At 35.4% G+C, this 26,385-nt stretch overlaps 1 protein-coding gene across 4 annotated transcripts in view; it reads left to right on the plus strand.

The window, feature by feature from the left end:
• Nucleotides 1-26,385, plus strand: part of St7 (suppression of tumorigenicity 7) — a 262,405-nt gene that overhangs the window by 150,135 nt on the left and 85,885 nt on the right. For all 4 annotated transcript variants that reach the window (XM_076861670.2, XM_076861677.2, XM_076861683.2 and 1 more), the window contains 7 exons: nt 5,793-5,952; nt 15,323-15,377; nt 16,037-16,152; nt 17,454-17,529; nt 19,743-19,811; nt 21,730-21,884; nt 24,101-24,198. In XM_076861670.2, the coding sequence (XP_076717785.1) occupies nt 5,793-5,952; nt 15,323-15,377; nt 16,037-16,152; nt 17,454-17,529; nt 19,743-19,811; nt 21,730-21,884; nt 24,101-24,198 (729 nt within the window). The remainder of the gene's footprint in view (nt 1-5,792; nt 5,953-15,322; nt 15,378-16,036; nt 16,153-17,453; nt 17,530-19,742; nt 19,812-21,729; nt 21,885-24,100; nt 24,199-26,385) is intronic.

Below are 26,385 nucleotides of genomic sequence, written 5' to 3' on the forward strand. Positions count from 1 at the left end.
ATATTACTATAATGTATGCTAATTGCCTTTGTTTATCTGATTCAAGCTCAGATGGTCTCCTTCTTCCTAAAATCACTGCCACTAGATATGCTTTGAAGACTTGGAGCAGGTGTCAGTCTGGAGTCTTTCTGTCTGAGATTAGACTGCCAGAAAGTTTCCTATTTCCACATCCATGTCCCACATCACTGTGCACATTCTCTTTAAACATCATCATCTACGTTAATTCTTAGGAAGCAGTTAGCCAATTTCAGACTTTGACATTTTGCATTTCCCATAGATTTATTGGAATTGATGTAGAATTAGTAAGGTTCTGCTATGTGGGAACCTTGAAGCATTTTTGCATGCAATGTAAGGTCTAGGAAAGTCCCTGACTCATAAGAGAAGTGTTGTATGCAGAGAGCACACAGTTCTAAGGAAGAAGTCTTGTTGGTTGAGAAGAATCTAGGCATCTTCAGAGAAGATTCAGATTTTGCAATCTGCATAATGGATGGAAATGCCTTGCTTGTGTTTCTTTGCCAGATTTTTGTTTCTTCTTGCAGGTAAAAACGAAACCAGTTTGCACCTTCTGCTGGCTACAAACCTGAATCTCTGCCCCAAGCTCCAGTACTCCTTGGTCATCCTCTCAGCTTCTGTCAAATAGTAATGGAGGTGATCACTGGGCATTTGTAACTGGGTCCTTGTCAAAAAAACTCTTTGTTTTAAATGTGACCTGGGCCCTGGCTTGAAGCCCTGCCCTGCAAGGTATAGGTCCAAACTACTTCCTCAACCCTCCGATTTCTGACTCTACCCTCATGTCTCTCATTCCCAGAAGATAAGCCTTAGCTGTACCTCCTCAGAGATCAGTGTTATCTAACTTTATCTCCTTTGTTGCCTTCTTTAAAAAAATATTTTTGTAGTTGTAGATGGACAAAACATGTGTAACAGCTCAAATCACTGCCCACTTTCCATTGTAGGTTACTTTTTGAAGTAGGGCAAATGTGCTTCCCCGGGACTTTGGCATTATGCCTCCTGGTCATTTGTACCTTTTTCTACCTTCAGTTTCTCTTTTCACTGGATTCTTTCCTCTTCCACAAATATGTGTGAACCTCTTTTCAACAAGCAAAATAAACACAAAACTTCCCATGATTCTGCTGTTGCTTCACAGAGTATCCCATTACATCAATCAGAGCATCCCTTATCATCTACCCTGTCAACCTTCCAGCATCCACCATCAAGTCTTCTGATCATCCCTCTCTTCCTTCTCTCATCCAGAATTAGTTGAGTGCTTTCTCTGACTTTATTTTATACATGAGAAGACTGAGTTTCAGAGAAACAATAGGACCAACCAAGTCACAAAACCAAGTTTTCTCGTTTAAAGGCCTTTTACCTTTAAACTAGCTGGTAGGGTCACTGTTGACTTTCCAAATGCCAAACCCAGATGATACTTTTTAATTCTTATATTACTTGATCTGTATAACTTTTCAAATGGAGAAATTAAGGTTCTCAATCTATGAAATGCATACATTTAAGTTTTTGGTTATCTGGCAGATTAGAAAGGTTTTTTTATTCCTCTGTGGCAGGCCCAGTAAGCTACTAACTTGTCCAATAACTACTTTTAAAACCTGTTTGTTTATGAGAGCTTTACTGTTCACATTGTAGGTATGCATCAAGGAAAAGAATTCAAAGTGACACCAAATGTATGTACATTAAATAACACCGTCTTCCCATTTGGATCTGTGTAGCTTTTCTAAAATAGTTCTAGGTGCGCATCCAAAATCTGATGTGTTTCTGGATAAGGGGAAGATTGTTATACTAAGACCTTACATTAGGAGACGTGGTTTGAAGTTTCAGAAGGTTTCAAATCTTCCTTTGCTAGTTATTCAGCAAATCCCAGAAGGACAGGGGTCCTTTTTTTCACTAGTGTCCCCTGTGCACAGCAAGGGCTATACTACTGATATGATATGACAGCCTGAGAAACCCTCCACTCCCCATCACAGCTGCCTGAATAACCCAGTCTTTACTAAGGTCCATTATTCCTGCATTAGAAATACTGGGTGAAAGGTCTATTCTATTATAATGCAAATGTCCAGTTAAAATGAGTCATTTGCCCCTCAGATGAATTATCTGGTACCACTTTATAGACTACTTCTGGATTGGTTTTTATAACAAAAAAGCACAGAGAGAATGTGTCAGAGGGAACTTAAAGGGAAATAGTAGGCTACAATTGTCAGTGTTGTTTACATGAAGCAAAGACATTCTAAAAAGAGTCCTGATAAGGTGATAGATGGCAGAGAGCTGGAACTCCAGGCCAAGGCTGTTTAATTAGATGCATGATTTTGGTCAGGTCTGCATCTTGATAGATAGTTTTTTCTCACATATTTTCCTCACATGTAAATGAATTCTTTACATGTCCTTTAAGGTTCGTTTTAGTGCTGACATTCTGTGGTTCTGCCAGAGGAACTGAGAAATCTGAAGAATCTTAACATTTTTTTTTCTCTGTGGCCAGTACAGGCATGCCAGGAGCAACCTGTGGGAGGATTTGTTGGTCTGTGGCATGGACCAGGGATCAGATTTTTGTAACCCTGGAACCTAGCACATGACTGGTTGGAAACACTTAGTAGAGCCTAATGGAATGAGCAAATAAAGTGCTGGCAGGTGCCCTGGTAGTGTGACATAGAAAGCAGAGCAAAGAGTTGGGGCAAAGAAGCCTCTTCCCTACAAGCAATTGAGAGCCACTGCCAGCTCAGTGGCCTGGGTTCTTTGGAGTCTTCCTCCCCTTCTAATAGAAGAAAAGGTGTGGATTTCCTTAAGGCTTTGTTGAAAGGTCAGGACTGTATGGTGAGCTGCACTCTTTGTCACCATGATTAATCAGGGATTTCCTCTAACAGTCTAGCAAGACAATGATGTATAAACCTGTACTGTGGACTGGCAAAAAAAAGGGTGTGTCATAGCAGTGCGTGTATATAGGCCATAGGAGGCATGTACATCATTGGGACAACAGATGGCAGCTTTGCTATTGCTTTTGAGGACCAACTGTGTGTCAGGTACTGAGTAGTTTATATATATATAAACTACTATAGTTTATATATATGGTTGGTGTGAAAATTGAGAACCCTTGAGGATAAATAATATCATTTCTACTTCAGAGTTGAAGGAACTGATATGTAAATAACTCATCTGGGGTTATGGACTCCCTTATGGATCCATGGTCTGTAAATTTACTTTTTATTCCTTCAAGCAAAATCTCTCATTCCTAGAATTTCAAACATTACAGATTGGTCCTGTCCCTTCTTAACTTTCATAGTATTGCCCCTACTTTGCCCAGAGAAGTTCTCTCTGTGTGTGTGTGTGTGTGTGTGTGTGTGTGTGTGTGTATGTATGTGTTTTACTGAGGATTGAACCCAGGACCCAGGGCTAGGATACAAGCTCAGCAAGTGCTCTACCACTGTGCTATATTTCTAACACCCACTGCATTTTTAAAAAATGTTGAGACAGGGCTTCTCTAAGTTGCTTATGCTGGCTTCAAACTTGCAATCCTCCTACCATAGCCTTCCAAGTAGCTGGGATTACAGGTGTGTGCATCTGTGCCCAGTTTACTTAAATGTTTTAACATGTGAAAATTCAAATAGCTAGAAGGAATAACTCCCTGGAATTAAATCAAGATGTCCTATTATCGAATTGGAAACATTTGGTCTTATTGATATTTTCTTCTCATATTCATAGATGTTCTTTTTGTCTTTTAAGAAATTTTCAGTACAACAAAACATCAGCTTTTGAATAATAGCCTAAAGGTTATTCAAGAGCAAATAACAAAATACTGTTTCTATAAAATAAGTAAGGATAAATTAATTAATTCTATGTTAATTGTACTTTCCATGTTATAGTACTAAATATAGTATAGCTATTCTGTAAGTTTCTGGGATATAGGGGATTCTAATAAATAATTCTGAGAAAGAAATTTGACTGCTTAAGGACCAAGTCCCCAGTTAAAGGGAGGAGAGGCAAGTATGAGAGGGAGCAGCTTTGTTCAGTGGTAGGAAGTATTGGCTGTAGAGGTGGGGTGCAGGTAGTGGAGTGTGGCAGCTTAGGAAATCCTGGCTTCAGCCTGGTCAACTAACCAACTTTGTTCCTTCATTTTATTAATAAATATTACTTTTTCTCTCCTTTGAAATTCTTCCTACCTACAGAACTAAGAAACATTAATGGTACAGAGCAAATGTTTTTTGTTTTTGTTTTTTGTTTAAAAAAATACTTCTTAACAAGTGGGACATTGCTTGATTTCAGCAGGTGGGTGACATCCATACAGGAAATGATCTCTCATTCTCTTTGTTTTTTTTTCATGCTTGGGGATTTGAACCCAGGGCCTCATGTATGCCAGGCAAGCACTTTACCACTGAGCCACATCCCCAGCTCTCTCATTCTCTTTTTATATTTTAATTTTTGAGACAGAGTCTCATTATATTGTCCAAGCTTGCCTTGAACTCCTCGGTTTCAAGTGATCCTCTTGCCAGGTAGCTGGGACTATAGGTGTGGGTCATTGTCTCTACCTACCTCTTATTATTTTATTCAGTAAAACCAGCATTTCTCTAAGATCTTGTTTTAAAAAGGAGGAGGGGGACTTCTCTTAAAAATTCAGGCAGGTGCATGCCTGTAATTGCAGTAGCTTGGGAGGCTGAAGCAGGAAGATCACGAATTCAAAGCAGCCTCAGCAACTTACTGAGACACTAAGCAACTCAGTGAGATCCTGTCTCAAAATGTTAAAAAGGGCTGGGGATGTGGCTCAGTGGTTAAGTGTCTCTGGGTTCATGCCCTGGGACAAAAAAAAAAAAAAAAAAAAAAAAAAAAATTAGGAAAGTATGGTTTTGCATGAATATAAAATGTCAAAATTGGAAATATAGTGAGCTATACTTTGAAAAGTGGCTTACTCGGATTCATTTCTGGCATTGTCTTTCAGCTAAAGTGATCTTATTATTTGAATATTATATTAATTTGAAGGAAAATAATATAGAACACCTTAACAATGTTTTTTTGTGTTTGTTATTTTAATTTTAATTTCTGTATTAAAAGTAAAATACATTTATTAAGTTCTGTGAACAATTCCCAAGGCTTCTACCATTTTCAGATCCTTATTATTGTGCAAACCAAGGTTTAAAAATATGCAAATATTGTTATATAAATGAGAATACATATAACATGTGTAGGATGTAAAGCTTAATCACAAAGACCCTAGAATCCCAAACCAGCCTTAAAACCTAGAATATTACCAATAACATTGAAGCTGTGTGTCCCTATTCCTCAAGTTCATCCCTATTTGCTAAATATTAACTGCTATTCTGAATTTTATAATTTGGGTTCTCTCTCTCATGCTTTAAAAATCATATCACATACACATACATTTAAAAGTGATCTGCTATTTAGTTTTTAAAAAATATTTTTTCTTTATATATGACAGTGGAATACATTACAGTTCTTATTATACATATAGAGCACAATTTTTCATATCTCTGATTGTATACAAAATATATCCACACCAATTCGTGTCTTCATACATGTACTTTGGATAATAATACAATATTTCTTAATCCATGATTATAGTTACATAACTTTTTTGAAAACCAGTCTTCAGCAGAGAAAAATCACTTTGTGAACTTTCAATATTATTGGTATATTAATTTTATTAAGATCTTTGACTGTTAGGATAAACTAAGTAAATTTTTGGAAGGTGGACAGAATTGGAAAACAAATTTTATGTACAGAAATTATAAATGTTTGTAAAAAGAGATATAAATATCCTTACTGTTTTTCTATTCTAGATATTTGAATGGTGGTATTTTCGCAAATACGGAACATCGTTCATTGAACAAGTCTCAGTAAGCCACTTGCGCCCCCTTCTGGGAGGGGTTGACAACAACTCCTCCAACAATTCTAACTCCAGCAATGGGGACTCAGATTCCAACAGGCAGAGTGTCTCAGGTATGGAAAACTTATTACGAGATTATTATGAATATGAGATACCAAGAATGTTATTGAGGGTTAAGCTTCAGGAAAATATGAAGTTAATTTTCTGAAGGATTTGACAAATCTCTATCAGAAAAGTAGGGTGTAAGCATTCCAGGGAAAGGAAATGTTTATGTTGTTACTTTTACTTTTTCTTCCATTTATTTTAGCTAGTGGTCATTTATTTCAGTGTACTCAACTGGAGACCAACATCATTACTGGTAGTTTCTCAAACTTTAGTGAATGGATACATTTTCTTTTATGATAATTTGTCTAACTAGATCTGATTACTCATTTGCTTAAAAGCCTTCGTTGGTTCCCATTTCATTGAATGTAAACTCCTGTCCCTGATTCCTTAGCACACACAGCACAAGCTGCTTTAATCTATCTTGCCAACTTTGGTACCTGTCACAGTCCATGCCCTTTCTCATGTGTCTACCTTGAAGCCACTTCATTTTTTGTACACGCCATGTTTTCCATGATCCTGTGCCTAGAATTGTCCATCAGCTGTCACACCTCCTATGAAGCTTTATCTGCTAGGTGTATACTTTCTACTTTTATTCATCCTCCATATTTTTTTCCTTTAGTAACACTTGTCAGACTGCATTGTAATTTTCAAGATGTTCTAATATCTTTAGCATTTGCACAGCATCTATTATATCTTTGCACTTCAATGAGAAGATGAGAGGATCTGTGCTTTCTCTGCTTGTCAAACAAGAGGGAAGAATACAACTCTGAACTGAGTCTCTTCATTGACTCTGTAAACATTTCCTAAGTACTTTGTAAGAACCTTTCTTTGTATTGGCTCTTTCAAATATTATGAAAAGTCAGTCCTTGTCCCAGTGGAACACTCTGTCTATTGAAGAAAACAAAGCCATAAGTGCTCTGATTGTAAGAGGGAAGCATACAGTGCTGTGGAAGACAAAGGAGGCCCCGGACCAAACTGGGAGAAGGAGATTGCTTCCTGAAGGCAAAGACACCAATTCTGAGACCTGAAGGATAAAGAAGTTGAAGATTTAGACTAGATTTTTTTCATCCTCTGTTCAACAGCTCAATCCACATTTCGTAACTGTCTAGCTATTGAGGAACATTGTACATATATTTTGTTGCCAATGTTGATTCAATACTCTTTTTAATAGACTCTTTGAATGGTGGTATTTTGACACCTGAGAGGTACTAGGAAGCTTTCAGTACACATTATTTCATTCTAAAGGATACATGTGTGGGTGTTGGCACCACCCAGGTAACAAAATTCTTTGGGACTTTGTAAACTTATCTACTTTGTGAAAGAAAGGGAAAGAGACCTGAGTAAAGTAAATTATTACTTTAACAGCTGCTCTAATAAATGTGGCTTGTTTTTCTAATGAGGAATCTTGATCTTTCAGTCATAATCATCATAAGCAGTTGTGGATAATCGCTACCACTGTTCATCTGCTGTGAATGCCCCATGGATTAAAGGTGCTGTTGTCTGACTCAAGTTACTGTACACTTTGAGTGACACAGAACATTGTAGAAAATTATCACATTGAAAAAGAAAACATCCTTATTTAAGGGCATTCTTTATAGTGAATACATTTGTGAATACATTTATATTTTCATTTAAGTCCTTCCTTTCTCTTTAGCCAGTTTAAATCTTTAGATATTCCTTAATGCAATAAAGAGTTCATACTCTTCTTGTTACCACTATAATTTCACTCTCTTTCTTAGTGGATGCCTTGATTAAACTTATTCATTACGTTAATCTCAGTGCTATTCTTCATAAGAGAGAACCTAAGCCCTTTTGAAAAATATATTCAGCCAGGCACCTGTATTCCCAAGTCATCGGGAAGATCATTATTGGTGCCTATGAATTCTAGACCACTGAGCAGCCCAGTCTCAAAAATAAAACAAAAATATTTTAAAAAATTGTATTCAATAATAATTGTGGGAAGTCTCAGTTTTATTTGTATCTAGTCTGTATCTGGCAAGAATGAACTTTTGATTATCACTCAATTACATTACTATTTATTGAGTGCCTACTATGCATTTCATATTTCCATTAATTTCCTGTATAATAGAGTATTGGTGATCTGATTTTATAATGATGTTTAAATAATTACTTTTAAAAAATGAGAATTTCCTTGTCTAAGTATGCTTTGGGCTCAGTCTTCCCACCTCTTGATGTTTGGGTTACTAATATTTGTCTAATACTATCTAACATTTGTCTAACAAAGTTAACATTTATGAATGCATTCCTTGCTTTATTTAGTTTAGAAGTAAACTGCTCTTTTTCTCTCAAATGTATGGTCTCTGATAAACCCTGCTGATACATCTTTCTATCATACCATGTTTCTCATTGCCTTTTCTTAATTCAGTGCTGTTTATGAGCTGATGATTTAAAATGTGGACGACTGCTCTGTCTGAAGGGAAGGGATTCTTGGAGCATAATAACATTATAAATTGAGGTTTATGTAAGCGTCTATTTGATAATTTACCTTTTTCTCAAATAAGTTGCCATGAAGACAAAGATCTGCAGCATTCACCTTCTTCCAGATGCTAGGAAAAAGTACAAGGTGCTCTAGCACTTAAGCATCCTTGCCAAAGTCAAGTTTAAATCCTCAGAAATACTTTAATAGCATTTTGGAAAGAATTGGATCTTAGGACAAACTGTGATATAGTCATTTGGCTTCCTATCGCAAATTATCTCATTTTAAGCTTAATTTTCATAAGATAGATATTTTAAATTCTAAATATTCTAATGATTCTGAATTCTAAATAATTCTAATCCACATAAATATGTATATTCTGAATTTTAAATTCATTATATCACTAGAGGCAGTTCCAGCGACTGATATAATAAAGGTAATAAAGCAAAGCAATGGATATGAAGAAACTTCTATATAGAGAAAAAATACATATTAAGCTCTTCATAGATATGTATTTTTTTTCTCTCCATAGAAGTTTCTTCATTAAGCTCTTCATAGATCCTAAACTGTCATAACAACAGAATGAACGATTTTCTCCCTAGGAAGCCATATAGTTCTAATAATAACCAACACTCTTGGTACCTGCTATCAGCTTTACATGATATTATTTCACTTAATCCTTACAACAACCCCATTAAGCAGGTTCTGTAATTATCTCCATTTTTGCTTCGGGAAGCTGAAGTCATGGGCCCAAAGTCACATGACTTATAACCTGGACAGTCTTTCTTCAGAATCAAGGTTCTTAAACTGAAAAATTTAAGTAACCCTCTCCACACCCTCCTGGGTGTAAAAGTGAGGTTTAATGTAACTATTAAGCAAGTCAAATCATGTTATTAAAGCCCTGTACTATAGTGCATGACATTATTTCTGAAATAATGTGGACCTAATGTTTAAAAAAATTTTTTTTAGTTGTAGATGGACAAAATACCTCTTGTTTGTTTGTTTATTTATTCATTCATGGTGCTGAAGGGCTAACCCAGTGCCTCTTACATTCTATGTAAACACTCTAGCACTGAGCTATAACCCCAGCCTGGACCTGACTTATCTTTAAAAACAGCTCATGGCCAATGGTTGACAGCATAGCTTCTGAGGTCATACAAATGTGGTCCTAATCCCGGCTCCATCACTTTCACAGTGAGTGATCTTGGTTCATGTCATTTAACATATCTAAGCCTGAGTATCTCAATATGGAAACATAGGAATAAATAATATCTACATCACAAATGTAGTTTTGAAATAAAATGAAGCCCATGCAGAAGTATCAAGTCAGAGGACAGCTGTTTGGCAGTGTCTCCCGGATGAACTGAGTTCTCTGTGAATGTGATGAAGGAAAATGCCACAAGCACATGAGGATGTATCTGTGGGGTCAGCTGGGCTTATTTGCTAGCTCAGTCACTCTTTTACATCCATATATTTGAATTTTGCATTTCAAATATTTCCCTCTGCAAAATTGCAAATTGCCATGTGTCAATGACCTTTGGGATTGTTCTTTAGTAGTCTCAATGAAGACAAACTCAATTTGGACTAGACAAAATTTATCGAATGTGTTGAAAATAATTGTCTTTGCCAATGCTGATTAAAGCTTTCCAAAATCTTTGCCAATAAAATTTATGTTTTATTACAGATTAGATTTTTAGCTAAATGGTAAAGATCCTAAATAGTTTTAGCTGCTGGCAAATTTTTATTTAATGAACTTATTTCACAATTTCCACAGTATTTGTTAGAGTGAATTGACTTAGGTCAGAAATGACCAATGAGAAATATATGACAGATAAAATTAAAGATTTAACAATCTTGGTAATATTCTTGAAGAAAGTAATATGCTATCTTGAATAAAGTAGGTCAATAAAAATGGGCTCAAAATTTGTATTTACTTATACCCTTGATTATTTCATTAAAGAATTTGAAATAGTAACATATTTGTTGAATTAAAAGCTATCTATATGTTACTTTGTGCCTTTAGTTCTAATCATTTTTTCAAAATGATTATTTTGAAATGTGAAATATTTAAAACAATTTTTTTTAAAAAAATGAAGACTTTGCTCTTAAGGATTTCTTATAATTGATCAGTATGATACAAAGGATTGGGTATTCATGTCTGAGGTACTAGAATAATGAATACAGGCATAATCACATGTCATAAATTAACTTGGGTTAATTTGAGGATTGAAGTACAACCAATGATATTGTACTTTAGAACTGAAATGCCTAACAGTATTATTGAAGTGACTAACATTTGCCCAGAGGAGTTTTCAAAACTATTCCTCTAATGGAAAATTTAATTAGCAAGTCACAGGATTTTCAAATATGGTGTTGCAGGTTGACAGTTTTATTGCTTATCATAGGTAAAAGTTGAGGAGTCTGGACATCAGGCATTTTCAACTTATTTGCTGTGGACCTTTGGGATACTATCTGGCTTTTCAGTATTTTACTTTTGTAAAAGGGGTCTCACATATGCCTCTCACTAATTTGGGTAAAGGGTAAACATGACTTGTACTTTAAGCCCTTTTGTAGAAAGGATCAATGACAATTAAGCTTATAACTCTAACAAAAATTACTACTACTGCTGTTTATATATTGTCAGATTTGAGATTTGGAGGATAAAGCGGTCAGTTTTTATTATAAAAAATCTTTCTTGAGTTCCACTCATGGAATCCCCTTCTCCTCTTTTCCTTTTTATTTTGCTCTTGTTTCTGCACATGAGAAAAAATCATTTGACCCTTGACTATCTGGGTCTGGCCTATTTCACTTGGATGATGTTCACCAGTTCCATCTATTTACCAGCAAAGGCCAAAATTTCATTCTTCTTCATGGCTGAGTAAAACTCCTTTGTATATAGATACCATATTTTCTTTATCCATTCAGTGGAGTAGCTGAAGGGCATTGAGGGCAAGGGAGGAGGTACAGGAAGAAGGAGGAACTGCAGAATGAAATTGAGCAAATTATGTTATGTATGTATGAGACTATACCACGGTGAATTTCATTTTATGTGTGTCTATAAAATACCAATTAAAAAAATAAATAGAAGGAAGAGCAATGGAATAGAGGAAGGGAAATCAGGAAGAGAGGAGAGGAAGTAAGAGGAGTACTTGGGACTGAAATGGAGCAAATTATATTCCATGATTTGCAAAATGAATTTCACTATTATGTATAACTATAATGAACTCAAAAAGATATTAAAAAAGGAAATCTTCCTATGCTAGAATTAGTATTTTATATGTTTTAAAGCTCTCTATCATTTATTTTTATTTTAGAAAATGTTTCAGAGTTAAATTGGACATAGAAAATTCGTTTTTTCCATGTGATTAAAAGTCCTATGATTTTGAGCCTTTTGTCTTTTTTGATAATTGATTTCCTTTTTTTCTTGAGGACTATGACAAAGAGGAAAGTCTGTGGTTCTTTCAGAAAACTTAGTGCTTTTATAGAGCTTCTTTTGATGGGATGCCAGGTAGTGGCTCAGTACCCTTTGTACTTTCCTGCCCAGGCTAGATGCAGATACAGTCATAAGCTGTATCTGCATTTTTTTTAATACTGGGGATTTACCCCAGGGAGTGATCTACCATTGAGCTACACCCCAAGCCTTTTCTTATTTTTTATTTTGGAACAGGGTCACACTTAGCTGCTGAGGCTGGCCTCAACTTGTTCCCCTCTTGCCTCAGCCTCCCCACTTCCTAGGATTGCAGTTGGGCACCACCACACCTGGCTATATCTGTTTTTGCAAGTCAGGGCCTAGTGCAAGTGTTAATGCATAAAGAATAAGAGAGTATGAAGTAAGTATGATTGAAGTGAAAAGTTTTAGTAGGAATTAACCCTATTAAGTAAGTTTTTTCCTGCAAGCTTGCTTTTAGAAGTCCTTAATCATACTAAGAATTATTTTTAGATGTTCTTTCTCTCCCACCCCAAAACTTATATGTGTCCTACTTTGAGAAAGGAATGAATCTGCTCTGTAGACATTGGAAACTAAACAGGTGCTATTTCGATGCTTGCTCGTTTATCTCTCTTGAATTGTATATTGTGTTCTTGCATGCATATTGTGGTCACACATTTCTGCCAACAGTTGTGGGTAGAGATTGTACTATGGACGCTGCAGATGGAACTGTGGAAAGCATGTTTTTGTGTCAGGGGCTTATTTATAATTAAACTATTAATGACATTAGTAAGCCCTTGTTGGGGTCCCAACCAACATTTATTGTTTTCCAAGGGCACTAAAAATATGCATGTTAATGGAAAATTGGAGAATGTAAAATTCTTTTGGAGGTAAAATTCTAAATCTGATTTTACATAAGGAATTTTATTTCTCAAAGTACATATAAGAAAAGAAACAGGATCTCATATGGAAAAACTCTTCCTGTTTGGAGATCTGAGTTTAATTTCTTCTCTTAAATCTTCATACTTTAATATGTTTGGCATTTATACCCTTTGTCCATATCACTAAACCACATCAGGCAGCCTTATATTTATGTGGCATGTTCCCTAGACTGATTCCAGACTAAGAGCTTTTGTAATAAAGATAAGTTGATGGAACAGAACAACAAAGAAGATGCACTGGTCTAATTTAAAGCAAAACTTTGATCTATGTTCATATATGACCTCTAGATTGCTTGTTTCTTAAAAGACAGTAACCTGTCCTGCATCTTCAATTTAAAGGTTTTAATTTGTGAAGATATTTCTTATGTACTACATTATGTATATTTTCTTAACATTGAACAGAGTATATCTGTTTCAGTTATTTAGATCTTCATTTCTAAGTTTCAGGGACAGTTAAAAAACTGCATACAGGATACACAGGACACCAATATCAACAAGGATTTTTTTGAAGTTCAGTTCTCTAAGAAGAAGTCATGAAAGCAGTATTTCATAGTGTTTACTGCACCCCCTGCTGGCCACATAATGGTACTTCCTAAATAAAAATAATGTCTACATGCTGCTCAGTGAACTCTTTAAATACACACACACATACACACGAACACACACACACACACACACACACACACAGAATTTATCTTTAGAGTTATTTTTGTTTAGAAATACTTTAAATTTCATCTGATATATAATAGATTTGAAACTTTAATTGAAGGCAATTTTCTTTCTAATTTGCCAAATATTGTTTGAACAGTGTTTATCCTTCTAGGCTGTATAATAATGTATTTGTTTGCCATAGTCCATTTTACTGATATTTCAGATGAAATTCAATAGGGAGGAATCATCTTACCACATATCCCTATTTTTCTATTGTGAGCATCCTTGTACATATATCTCTGGGTATGTTTACTATATGCTGACCACAAACTTACAATACTTGTGAGGCTTTGAGATGAGCAATTTGAATCATGAAAGAGTTTTCTGAGGAAAGGTTAGCAGTGGTGAGGTCCAAAGAGTTACAGCAGCCAGAAGGACAGAGATCATGTTGTTTGGCTCACCAGTGTGTCTTCAGCCATGATCTGGAGTCAGTGTGTTCATGACCCCTTTGTGAGGCTTTATGTTTGAAGAAAAAATAAGTATTTAAGAGAAACACAATTTTCTACTTAGTGCCACATAAACTGACAGCCAACAAATCTCAGTTTTTCAAGAGCAAAATTCAGAGATACTGCACCAAGTAAGGAAATATAATTTCCTAAATGGCAGGTTAGTCTAAATGACAAAAAAAAAAAAAAAAAAAAAATTAGGGTCATTACTTAAAAACATTAAGCAAATTTAAGCCTGATTTAAGGGTACATGCAACTTCTTTAAATGAAAGCACATGTTTCTGTTATGTGTATACCCTTCATTCGCTATTTTAAAAAATATTTATTGAGATGATACTGCTTTATGCCCTGTCATTATCACACTGTATTGTAGTTGATGTTTTACTCAATAACCCCTTGGTGCTCACATCAATGCCCATGGGATAGATGAAAGGTCAATGTTAGATGTGAAGGACTGAGGATAGAACCCTAAGTAATCACCATATGGTCTTTAATGTTCTTTAGATTTCTGCAATAATTTTGTGTGCATATGTCTTTGGGTGTGTTTTTCATTAATTTTACACACACAGAGACACACAGACACACAGATATTTTTATTTTCTAATAAAACCATATTCATCCAAAGAAATATATTATTATGGATCAATAGAAAGTCTTAATCACAGGGTGTTTTAAAAAATTGGAGCTTAGTAGTCACACACTTACTGAAATTTCACACTGTCTTGAAGCTCCTGATTGATTTTCTAAGTCAAAGCCCTATAATTATAAATTTCTGTGGTCCTTGACCAAGAGGTGCAATCTCTTAGTAGCTAACAACAAAGATATTACAGTTATGATTAGCATGTGTATCTGAGTAAGTAAATGATGTTAAAATGCTTTAAAGTGATTTCTTTTTACAGCATTTTCCCTAAAATAGTCATAATTTCATTAATTTTCTTACTTTCCAGGAAGGCAAAGCAAACTGGTGAATTGTCATGAAATCTCAATTAGGAGTTTAAAGCTCTGTGTATTATATTTTAGAGCTGACATTTAGTTTGTAATGTGTGATGTTATTGTGAGACATATTTTAGAGCAAGAGAAAGGCATGTTACTTCTTCCTGTACTTATAATTTTAGAAATAATTTCATAGAATCTGTTTAGATTTCTCAAAATAACTATAGAAATTATGAATTAGATGATTTTGTCATGTACTTTCATTTGGCAAATGAGGAAGTTTGGACCCAGAAAGATTAGGTAAAACTTGCCTAAGCCACATTTTCTGATTAACTTGTCAGAATTTTTCTACATAGCTTCCCTGTAAAGGATAGAAAATAAAATTATCTTATCAAATGACCAGGAAGGGTGTTTTATCAGGTTAATTAGCTTGTAATGTCACTGAACTTATGTGTAACATTTTCATATTTCTCTTTGTTTCAGAATGCAAAGTATGGAGAAATCCACTAAATTTATTTAGGGGTGCTGAATATAATCGGTAAGCATTTTGACAGCTTGGGAAACAAATGAGTCTGGTTCAGAGAGAAAAGACAGCAGCAAATGTTTTTGCTGGTTCATTTAGGGGTCATGTTACAGTGTTTACTGCTTCCATTTTTTTCAAAAATATTAAAATGTTTTGATTTTTCTGTTTCATAATTATGTTAGCACAGGATTTGAGATGATGTACAAAAAAATACTGTTTTTATATATTTTCTACTACAGTCATTCGTTTCAGTATTATATTATACAATCAAAACATTTTTAAGCTTACCTGGAACATGGGTATAAAGATACCAGACAGGTTATGTTGGAATTTAATTTAGTGAAGTAAATCAGGCAAGTCAGAATTTTCTTTCATAGCTTTGGGGAAATGTCTATTCATAATACTAATTAGAGAAGGTTTTCAATAGCAAGGACTAGTAAAATTTTAAGGCAAAAATAGAGAGGGAAATGTTTGCTTCTTTTCTGCTATATAATTCCTGAAGGAAGAACAAGATGATTTAAATTTTTTTTTAAAATTTTTTCATTAGCACAGCCATTTTAATATAAATCATAACAAGTTAATGGTTTATATTTCAACTCCTCTGCAGCTTACTATTTTATAGGCCTTGCTTTCTTCCCTCAGAGCTGTCTGACTATCTTCCTTCCTCTTTACAGGTACACCTGGGTAACAGGACGAGAACCTCTGACTTACTATGACATGAATCTTTCTGCGCAAGACCATCAGACGTTCTTTACTTGTGACTCAGACCATCTGCGTCCTGCAGATGCAAGTATGGAAAATTCTTCAGATAGTCACTGGGAGAGAGGGTTTTTCAGCTTGTTTAAGAATCATAGTTTCTGCTTTTAGAATATCTGCTCTATAAAAGCCCAATAAATAAAATATTAAATTGCTGATTGACAGTAGAACCTAGAATTCTAATGCTTAAAGCTTTGTCTACAATGAAGTATCAATGTAGAAATGAGGCTTATTATAATTTAGAACATGATTTTTAAAAAATATATCAAAGTTGGATGGATAAATTTTGAAAACATGTAAATCTTACCTGAAGCTAATAAAATTCATGGTTGAGATGGAATGGCCGTATTGCCTTGATGATATTCTAACTAGAAGTTGGGATTCATGGAATCTAAATGATTAATGAATACATTTTAGTAACTTAAATGCCTATTTAAGTCCCCTAATTTTGAGTGGGGATGTGGCCTTGCCTACTAGAGTCTGTATGTGTTTTCCTTCCTAGAGAGACTTGGTTAAGCATGTATTTTACACTGCTTCAGTTACCAATAATCCTGCTGATGTAATTTGTATTGCTGAGCTTAGTCAAAGTAAATAGGTGAACAAAAGCTTCTTAAACAGAAAGTTCTATATGCCCTTAAAAAACTGACTTATAGAATACAAATTTATCAAACAAATTAAGGAAGGAGATGATTATTCTTTGTTTTTTAGTTACTCTTTGCCATGGTGGAACATCATAGTATAAAGGTTACCAAGCATTAAGCTTCTTACAATATAGTCACACACTGCTTTGACATATAGAAACTAGATTTGCAGACAAAATTGAGGAATAAATACACAAGTTAAGCAAAAGCCTAATGCACCTCTTACTGACCCAACTCCTAATTCTTCAAATGATTTCAGAATGTTCTAATATCTAGATCCTGTAGCAAGTATGTAGGAAAATGACAGAAAGAAATTATTTTGCATCTAAGTAGAATGAAGAAATTAGTAGCAATGGACATTTTAAAATATGTAAAATCATATGATTCTCTTAACAAGAAATGATATTAATATGCAAAAGAAATAAAATCTATTAGGATGCCTTTTCTTGATTTTTTCAGTCTATAAGATTTAGTTTTACAGTTATATGAGCACACAAAAAAAGTTCAGTATCAGCAATGAATTGGAAAATTAGAAAATATTTATGTGACTTTGTAAATTTGGGCTGACCCTATTGGTAATGAAAGTCTCTTGTAACTTTAAGCTGAAAGCTATTAATTTTTATGTTGTTCTGTATTGAATCTTCCTAATTATATGTACTGATTGACTTGCTTTTTTCCTCTTTCTCTAACGTAGTAATGCAGAAAGCCTGGAGAGAGAGAAACCCCCAAGCTAGGATTTCTGCAGCCCATGAAGCCTTGGAGATAAATGAGTAAGTGGAGGGAAAATCTTGCTGTTAAAGAGGAACTTTCATCTTTTGCTTAATATATTTGGTTCCCATTGATTGGATGCTTCCATTAAACTATGTATGACATTAGAGGATTATTTGGGGGGTATTATTTTATAAAATTTCCTTTTTTATGAAGGATAGCCATGTGGAGGTGGTTTTAGTCATTTTAGAGAACAGTGTAGTAGCTTTGTTTAGGACCCTAAATTAAATCCTTTAGGGATGTTGTGACCAGATAAAATAAATACAGTTCTTTACATGTCTAAAATATTTTGAAAGGGAAATTTTTCCAGATGTAGAATGCTTCTCTGTACTATCACATTTTCCAGGTAGCACTTCCAGTAGTGGGGAGACATAATAAAGTCATAAGGTGAAAAAAATAACATCAAAATTATTTTACAAAAGATAAGAGGAAATGCTGTCCTTGGTGTTGTTTAACATGCTATGGGTTACCAAGGAAGGCTGGGAAATCTCTTCTGGAGATCTCAGAAAATGAGAAAGATTCTTAAAGTTAGAGTCATAAAAACTTAGGGTTGGCAAAGACCTTAAAGGTCACTTAGCTCAACCACCCATCTGGTGCTTGAATCACCTCGAGATTATCCTTGCCAAGTGGTCATTGTTAAACTATTTTATGATTTTTCTGAAGAAGGTTACAGAATCTTCTCCAGAGGTCTTAAAGAGAAAAGAAAAAAAATTCACTTGAGACTTGGGAATTCTGCCATTGTAATCAGTTGATCTAGATGGTTTCTGGTTCTGTCATGCAACATATTTACTTTCCACTTTCTTGTCATCTACAAATTTGATATGCCTGCCTTCTGTGTTTCATCATGTTTCTGAGCAAACTATTAGGGCCAAGAGTAGAACCCTGTGACATGACATAAAGAAACTATGTTGTAGGTCCATATCTTCATGAGTCACCATTCTTGGTATTATTCAAATGATTACTGAGCCACCCAGTTATACTGTGATTCAGCCCATATTTTCCATTTGCTCTTAATGCCAGTTGTAGCTGTGGATCTTTAATTCATAATAAATCTACTACAAAAAACCATGTTAGAACAACTTATTTATTCTTAGGGAATTTAAGCTGGCTTCGAGTGGTTACTGCTTTCTTTTTAATGTGCTTGGAGACCATCTCTTTAATAATGAGAATATAGTTCCAAATAACTTCTCTGTAGTTTGGGAAGTTAGCCTTCTTCCCCTTTTTGAAAAGCTATACTACATTTGTCATCTCATCTTCGAGTGTCTCTCCATTCTTTGTGATTTCTATCCCATGGAGCTATCCATAGGGAGCAATTCCATGGCCTGCCTGCAAGGTCTGTTGGTTTCCTGGGATTCATCCATCCCAATACAGAAGTTTGTTCAGATGGATCAGTTATTTGCTATCTTACATCTTTTTTACTCATTTTAGAGTTAATTTCTTTCCCCCTTTTCAGTCTGAAAAACATTCTCCTTGATAGAGAAGCCAGGTGCAAGATGGGAGGGAGAGAGTGTCTGCTTTCTCTTTGGTATCTACTGCTGTTAAGCATGAACTTTCTCTGTGTTGCTGGTGGTGTTTGTCTTTTTCTGTTGCTTTTTGTTGTGGTTTTGGAGAAGTGGGGATGGTGATGGGGCCTTAAATCTAATTTTAAAGTAGGGAGTAGATAATTGTATTAGTTATTTTAAAACTGTTTTTATGGTTTTGTTTGTGTGTGTGTATGTGCGTGTGTGTGTGTGTGTGTGTGTGTGTGTCAGTGGTTTGTTCATTTGTGTTTTTTGTCTTTTTATTTGGTGGGGGCAAAGCCTCAGATGATTTGGAGTTTTAGCACTCCTGATTTTATTCTTATGAATTCACCCAACTCTCTTGCAACCCTTCATTACATGCCCTCTTTCCATCATTTTTTTACATGTCCTTTAAAAACTCTGACCTGGGAGACATCTCTGTGAAGCTGTGTTTTGGTTACTTATGTGCCACCCCTTTCTTCCTGAGAGTCATTGGTGATTGTAGTTATATAGTTTTACATTTGGAAGCTGCTTTATCCTCTTAAACCATTTTTCCTTCTGAGTCTCATGCCATTAAGTCATGCCTCTTTTCTTTGAATTTTTTGAAGTCTACCTCCCCCTCTTTGATTACCCTGAACTCCAAAATGACATAGTAACTCTCTCTGAATGTTCCTATGGATTTCCATTTCACCAACTATTTTTTTCTTCTTGGTCAGAATTAGGTCCAGAGTTGAAGTTCCCCTAATTGCTTCCTCTACCATCTGGGAGATAAAATTGTTACCAAAGTAAGTCAAGAACCTGTCGGGAGCCCTACTTCTAACCAAATGAGACTTCTAGCAGACATCTGGATGGTTGACACCCCTATCACCACACTTTCTTGCTTCTGTTTGTGTATTGTGTTGTGACCAGGACGCATCATCTACCTCTTCCATTGAGCTGAGCAGTCTGTTCTGTACTCCCCAACCATTAGCACTTCTATTGCTCTCTCCTTTTTCCTTCACTCACAAGCTCTTAGCATGTTTCTACCCCAAACTCATGAGTTTCCACATAGATGTATGTTTCTTGGCCAGTAGTTCTACTCTGCCTCTCCTCCTAAGAATACTGTTTCAAATATAAATATGAGAAGCAAGCAAGCTAGCCCCAACCATTCTTGAGTTCCCAGCCCACCCACTGCAGCCTTAGACCTAATTCCTCCGATGCTCTATCTACCACTCAGTATTATAAGCTCAATTTTCACTTCATTACCCTTGACCCATAGTTACATGTCGGCATCTGAAGCCTTAAGTATGTCCTCTGATGCCTGCCCCAGTTGTTTTCTCCAGTGAATCACTGGACAGTTTCAGCATCATTCCTGCTCTTTCTTAGTCATATATGCTGCCCTCCATAGTAACTGGTTTTCCAGGTTTGTTTTTTTTTTTTTTTTTTAATCCCCTTGGGCGTTTTTTTTCGCCTACCTCACCACATTCAGTTTAAAACCAACTTAATAGTTCCTGCCTGAAAGTAGAGAGGTTGACTAAGGAATTTACCAGACCCATCCTTAAGACTGAGATTAACTAGTGACCCCAAACCTCACATTAGCTGTTACGTTCAGGCTCCTTTTCCTAGTTGGCTGTGGCAGTTAATTAATAGTAAAAATAACATTTGGTCTTACTTTATGTTTATTTTCTCTCTTGGGGTCTGCTGGAGATATGCAGGAAAATGGCTGCAAAGAGGCAGTGGGGAAGAAGGGGGAGACTGGGTGGTGCAGATCAGGACCTGAATGATCTGCTCTGGCCTCACCATTTCCTTACTACATTCCCTTCCTTGGAAATGGGTTGTTCCTTGTATGATTGGAAGGTTTAAATGTCCAGGAGTCCCACTTGTTCATGAGTTAATTGCATATCCTTTCTGGCTTCCTACCTTAGAGGTTTGTTGAAAGGATTATATGAGATGATACATGTTAAGCACCTGGTACAGTGCTTAATATATACCAAGCAACAAATGGCAGCTAGTTGTCAAAGGCATGAGATTTAACTCTTTTTAGCCACTGTGGCTGAGTCAGATTTCGAGCTCTTTAGAAACAATATACTATACGTAGGTTTTTCTAGTAGTTTCTGAAGAAAAAAAAAAATCAGTGCTATTATGAGACATTGAAGCACTATTTTCATAAATGAGTAACTTGATTTAAGGAATTTCTCACTCTGATGAAATTCTTGAATTGAAGAGGATTTACATTTAATAAACAAAAGTAAACTTTAATGAAATACCTCTAACTTTCAGTGTCAGAAGGAGATACTTAGTAAAACCTCTTATCCTCACCATTAGTAGCTGACATTTGTTGAGCACAAACCACATGCTGGCTACTGTACTGATGAGCACTTCACATGAATCCCCTTATTTAACCTTCACAATAAACCAACAGATTCCACATCACCCTTTATCAGGGAGGCAGAGTAATAACTTGCCCAAAGTGATGCACTAATAAGGGGCAGTGTCCGTATATGAGCCCCATGCTCCTAACACTAAGCATCCTTCCTCTCAAGCTAAAATATAGACGTTTCCTTCGTGCCATTATTTTGTGTCAACAGCTACAAACAGGTGCATGAACCAGTTGGCCACTCTGCATGTTTTGGCGTAACTCCTTGCCCTTCTGCATGAACTCCTCCAGTCTGTGACCATGTCCTTGGATTTGTAATTGATGGTGGTTATTATCTAAATGGACAGGTGTGCAACTGCTTATATTCTCTTGGCTGAAGAGGAAGCAACAACCATTGCTGAAGCAGAAAAACTGTTTAAGCAGGCCCTGAAGGCTGGAGATGGCTGTTACCGGCGTTCTCAGCAACTACAGCATCATGGATCCCAGTATGAAGCCCAACATAGTAAGGTTTCCTTCAGGCTGATGCATTGGGTTATCAAAATTGCAAATGATCAATGAGAGCAAAATTTTAGTGCAGTTCAAAATTTGATTCTTCTAGATGAGGACAAATTCTGGATTTTGCTTTTCTTGGTTTTTTTTTTTTTTTGTTGTTGTTGTTTTGTTTTGTTTTTTTCTTCTTCTTATAAGAGTACAGTTAGCTTCATTACTCTTTACATTCACATTCTCTGTCTTGGCTGTAGACTCCCAGTGCAAGAAATAGATGTCAGTAAACTTTAACAGTATTCTTATTTCGCTCAGAATTCTTACATATTTCTGCTTGTCAGTTGCTTCTCTCTTACCTTTAAGTTTGGAAACAAAACTTAAGTCAGTGTTAGTGTTATCAAAGTTTTTATATTATAGGTCTTCTATAGCATGGGTTGATAAAGGCCCATTAAGAATACAACAGTTATTGGTAATTATATCAGCATTTAAATTTTATTTAAGAAAATTTGAGATGGTTTGTAGACAGAAAGAACCATGAGTTCCTAATTGTTAACTGTTTTTACATTAAAAACAACACATTCTTTTATTTAAGATAGCTCTTTAAAATCCGAATCCTTTCATTTTAGTACACTAAACTGAGAGCCAGTGTTATTTTGGAAGAACAGTATAGAAATAAGAAAATTATTTCTGAAATTCCCTAAGCACCTGTCTCATCTTTCTTGGTTATTTAAAAAGAAATTCAGTGATCCTTGTGGGAGAAAAGTTTGTATGGTTTCCCCAAAATTTACACTATTTCTTTAAGGTGGAATTTCTCACATCATTTCTCTCTCCTTCAATTTGGAGAGTAGAAGTGTACCTCCTTTCTACTTGAGATTATACAATTAAATGTTCATATTGAACTTGGATTTATTGTAGGTGCTGACTGTATTAGTCTCTATGACTAAGGTGCCAGTAAGATACTTGCATTACAGTCTGGACATACATAAATATGTCCATAAAATCCACCAATACACAGGTTTTAATTTTTTATTCTGCAGTGAGTGTATATGTTAATGAGGTCTTTAATTAACATCTATATCTGACTTTTTAAAAAAAGTATAACTCATTGCATTTTTTAAGACATGTAATAAATGTCTATTTGGTGAACTAAATGGAAATTAATATGTAAAATTACATAAACTGTGATACAACTTAAGAAATTTTCTTTCTTTTTTTCTCTAAATTAAATCCTTTCAACCTGTTGCCTAAATCTATCCAAAAAATATAATCACATCTTTAAAATAATTTGTAGGTCCTTGGCAGTTTTTCAGCACACATCTTGATCTCATTGTTTAAAATTTGAAATGTTCAGACTTGGTCTTAACATCTTTTAATAGCTGCATATTATACATGTACTTAATCTATAGCAGGTGTGTCATATTTTTCTCAAACATGGTAATTTTATTGAGGATTAAGCATATGCATGTTCTCACTAGTCTGGCAACATATCCAAAAAGACATATAATTAAATAAAAGATTAGGACAAGAAGTTGTTAATGTACTTTTTAAGGGCCATTTTAGTGACTATTGTTATAACTATTTAACTTGTCAATGCTTTCTCCAACACTAGGGTAGTTTTTCATTTTGGTGCATACTCTATTGTCATATCTGGAATGTGTTATATTGTCATCTAAAATTCGACTGCTTTGGGGACCTGGAGATGATTATGATGTCACTAGTGTTAGAGAAAGAATAATATGAAACAGAAGTTCAACATGAGGCTTCTCCAGACTAAATGTCAAAAATAAAAAAAAAAAAATAGTTCATCAAGATGCAACCTGGGATTCACCTTTTTTGCATTTTTACCAAAAGCATGTACACTGGAAGTATGTAGAACTCTTGCTTGTAAACCAAATACAATGTGGGTATGTTAATTTTCCCAGCACTTTGTGACGGAAGATTTTATTTATTATCAAATGTTCAGCATCCAAACTCAAAAGCGTGGATTTTGGTAACAAGTAAGATGATTTGGCCTTTGAGAGTCTGAGTTCTTTGACTTCAGTCTGTCTCCGTCCTGCCCTTAACAAAGTTGTCATTGCTCCTGGCACTAAGGAAAAGCCACAGGCACAGTCTCTTCTCACTGAGTTTTTTTTTTTTTTTTTTAAGGGCAAAGTAAATGAGCCTCTGCATTTTTTCTTGCTGCTGAGCTGAAACTCTTGTTTTTAAATTTTTGGTGTTTTATATCTTCCTATTCAGGACGAGACACCAACGTTTTGGTCTACATCAAAAGAAGGCTAGCGATGTGTGCCAGAAGGCTCGGGAGGACCAGGGAAGCGGTGAAAATGATGCGAGACGTGAGTTTGAATTTGTGTTTGGGGTCAGTGGCCGTGTGTGTGGCTGGGAGCTGTGGGAGCCAACTGAATGGACCCAGCAGAGGCAGCCAGTTATGGTGTGAGGGTCCCTGTGTGCCTGTACCAGCTCCCAACTGACTGGATGAATGACCTTAGACAAGTCACTCCAGTTCTTTGCCGTTGTTCCTCATCTATAACGTAACAATAACAGTCTTCAAAAGAACTTAAAATTACTCTGAGAATCAAATGAAATAATTCATGCAAAGCTTTTAATGTAGTGACTGGCACATTAAAAAAATCAATAGATGTCCCTATTAAAAAAACTTTGGGACTATAGCTGGCAAGCAATAAGAGATCAACCATTTTAATTAACTAACTCTTTTTGTGTGTAGTGGTGAGGAAGATTTGAAAATAGCTCAAATTGTTAAGTTCAGTAATATTATGAGTGTGTTCTTATGTAGTCATTTCAAGCATTTTTCTATATTCTTGAAAATCAGGGCACTTTATTACTTGTAGTCAACATAAGAATCAAGAAAAATGAAAGTAGGTAAAAGTTTGAGAACAAAAGATAATCTAGGGAGGTTATTGAAAACAAAACTAGTTTTAAGGGAAAGAAGTTAAAGAACTTTACTTCCATTTTGTTGTTGTTAGAAAGAAAAACTTTCCTCAAAGAAACTGACACTGGTATTTCTAAGCCATTTCCCTTTTAAAAAAACAATCTCAGAAAGCCTAGATCAACATGTCATCCTTCTACTGTGTTCCTGAATTAGAAGACTTAGATCCTCTAATTCTGTCCATGGGGTGAGATTAAAGTGGCATCTTGCACATACGACTGTGCAAATCAGTGAGCCTTTTCTCAGCTTGTCTCTGGAAGGGCAGTGTCTCATGGGAATTTTTAGATACTCTTTGGAAGAGGAAACTTGTGCTCAAGGCCCTCCCTAGTTATTTCTTCAAGTTACAGCACAATATGAAGGCCCAGGTGAGAACCACGCTTGGGTCTTCCCACTCTGTTAAGCAGCAGTGTGACCCCCAAATCTGAGGAAAGCATCAAGAGGAGGAAGATTATGAAGATGATATATGCTCACTCAGAACTAAATTCTTTTCATTGAAGAAAGAATTTAAAGAATGTTATATAGCATATGAGCTAATTTTAAGAAAAAGATTTCTGCAAATATAAACTTGCTCTCAAAGTGAAATCCCTTGATATATCCATCCCTTGATATAACTAAGAAACGGTGCAGCCACTTTGGCTCTGCAGGAGCTGGGAACTTTATGATGGACAAGATGTTTCTCTCAATCTTGTACAATCACAGTCCACCTTTCTTATTACCTCTTTTTAACCTTATTAACTTAGAATAGCAGGCATACATGAAAGGATCAAATATTTGTGATTTTATTTGTTTTATCCTTAAACAAGCTCAGAGAAAAACCAAGCTCTGATTACTTTAATTTCTGTTATTTCTATCAGTCTCATTCTGCTTATCATTTTCAGTATATACATATAAAATTTCAGGATTAAAATCAATATATCTATCTACCATGTATCTTCTGTTTTGTTTTTTATTTAACATAACTTTATAATTCTGTTTATTGACCTAGTCCAAATATGGGTTTTGGGAGAAAGTATGGGATGCAGTGAAAAAAACACTGGGCAGAGAGTCAAAAAACCTGGATATGAATCTCAGCTTTGCTTTTTTACTGGCTTTGAGTCTCAGGGAAATTTAGGTGCCTTTTATGCCCTTTTTATTTGGTCTTCCATAAATTGGAGATGATGATTCTTATCTAAAAGAGCAATTGATAGGGAGAATAGAATAAGATAATGTGAAAACACTTGGCATATAATAGGCATACTTAAAATATTCTCCCTCTATTTTTTAAGCTGTTCTATAATTTACTTGCCTGTTTGCCTGATAGACATCTTGGGATAATTCTAATATCTTTCTTCTTTTAATTAAAAAAATTTTTAAATGTATTTTTATTTTTATTTGATAAATAAGTGTCCACTTCTCTGTTTAAACAACAAGCATGTGACTTAGGGACCGTGCCTGCCTTAGGTTGTCCAATACTACATATGGTCTTACCCATCATCGGATGAGCTGACCTCAAGGCGTCAGCCTCCTGTCTTAGGTTGGTACCATTGCAATTGGATCTTACCCGTCACTGACTACCGGTCCAGCATACAGCCACACC

The sequence above is a fragment of the Callospermophilus lateralis genome, chromosome 1 (genome assembly GCF_048772815.1).
Source record: "Callospermophilus lateralis isolate mCalLat2 chromosome 1, mCalLat2.hap1, whole genome shotgun sequence".
NCBI classification, from domain to species: domain Eukaryota; kingdom Metazoa; phylum Chordata; class Mammalia; order Rodentia; family Sciuridae; genus Callospermophilus; species Callospermophilus lateralis.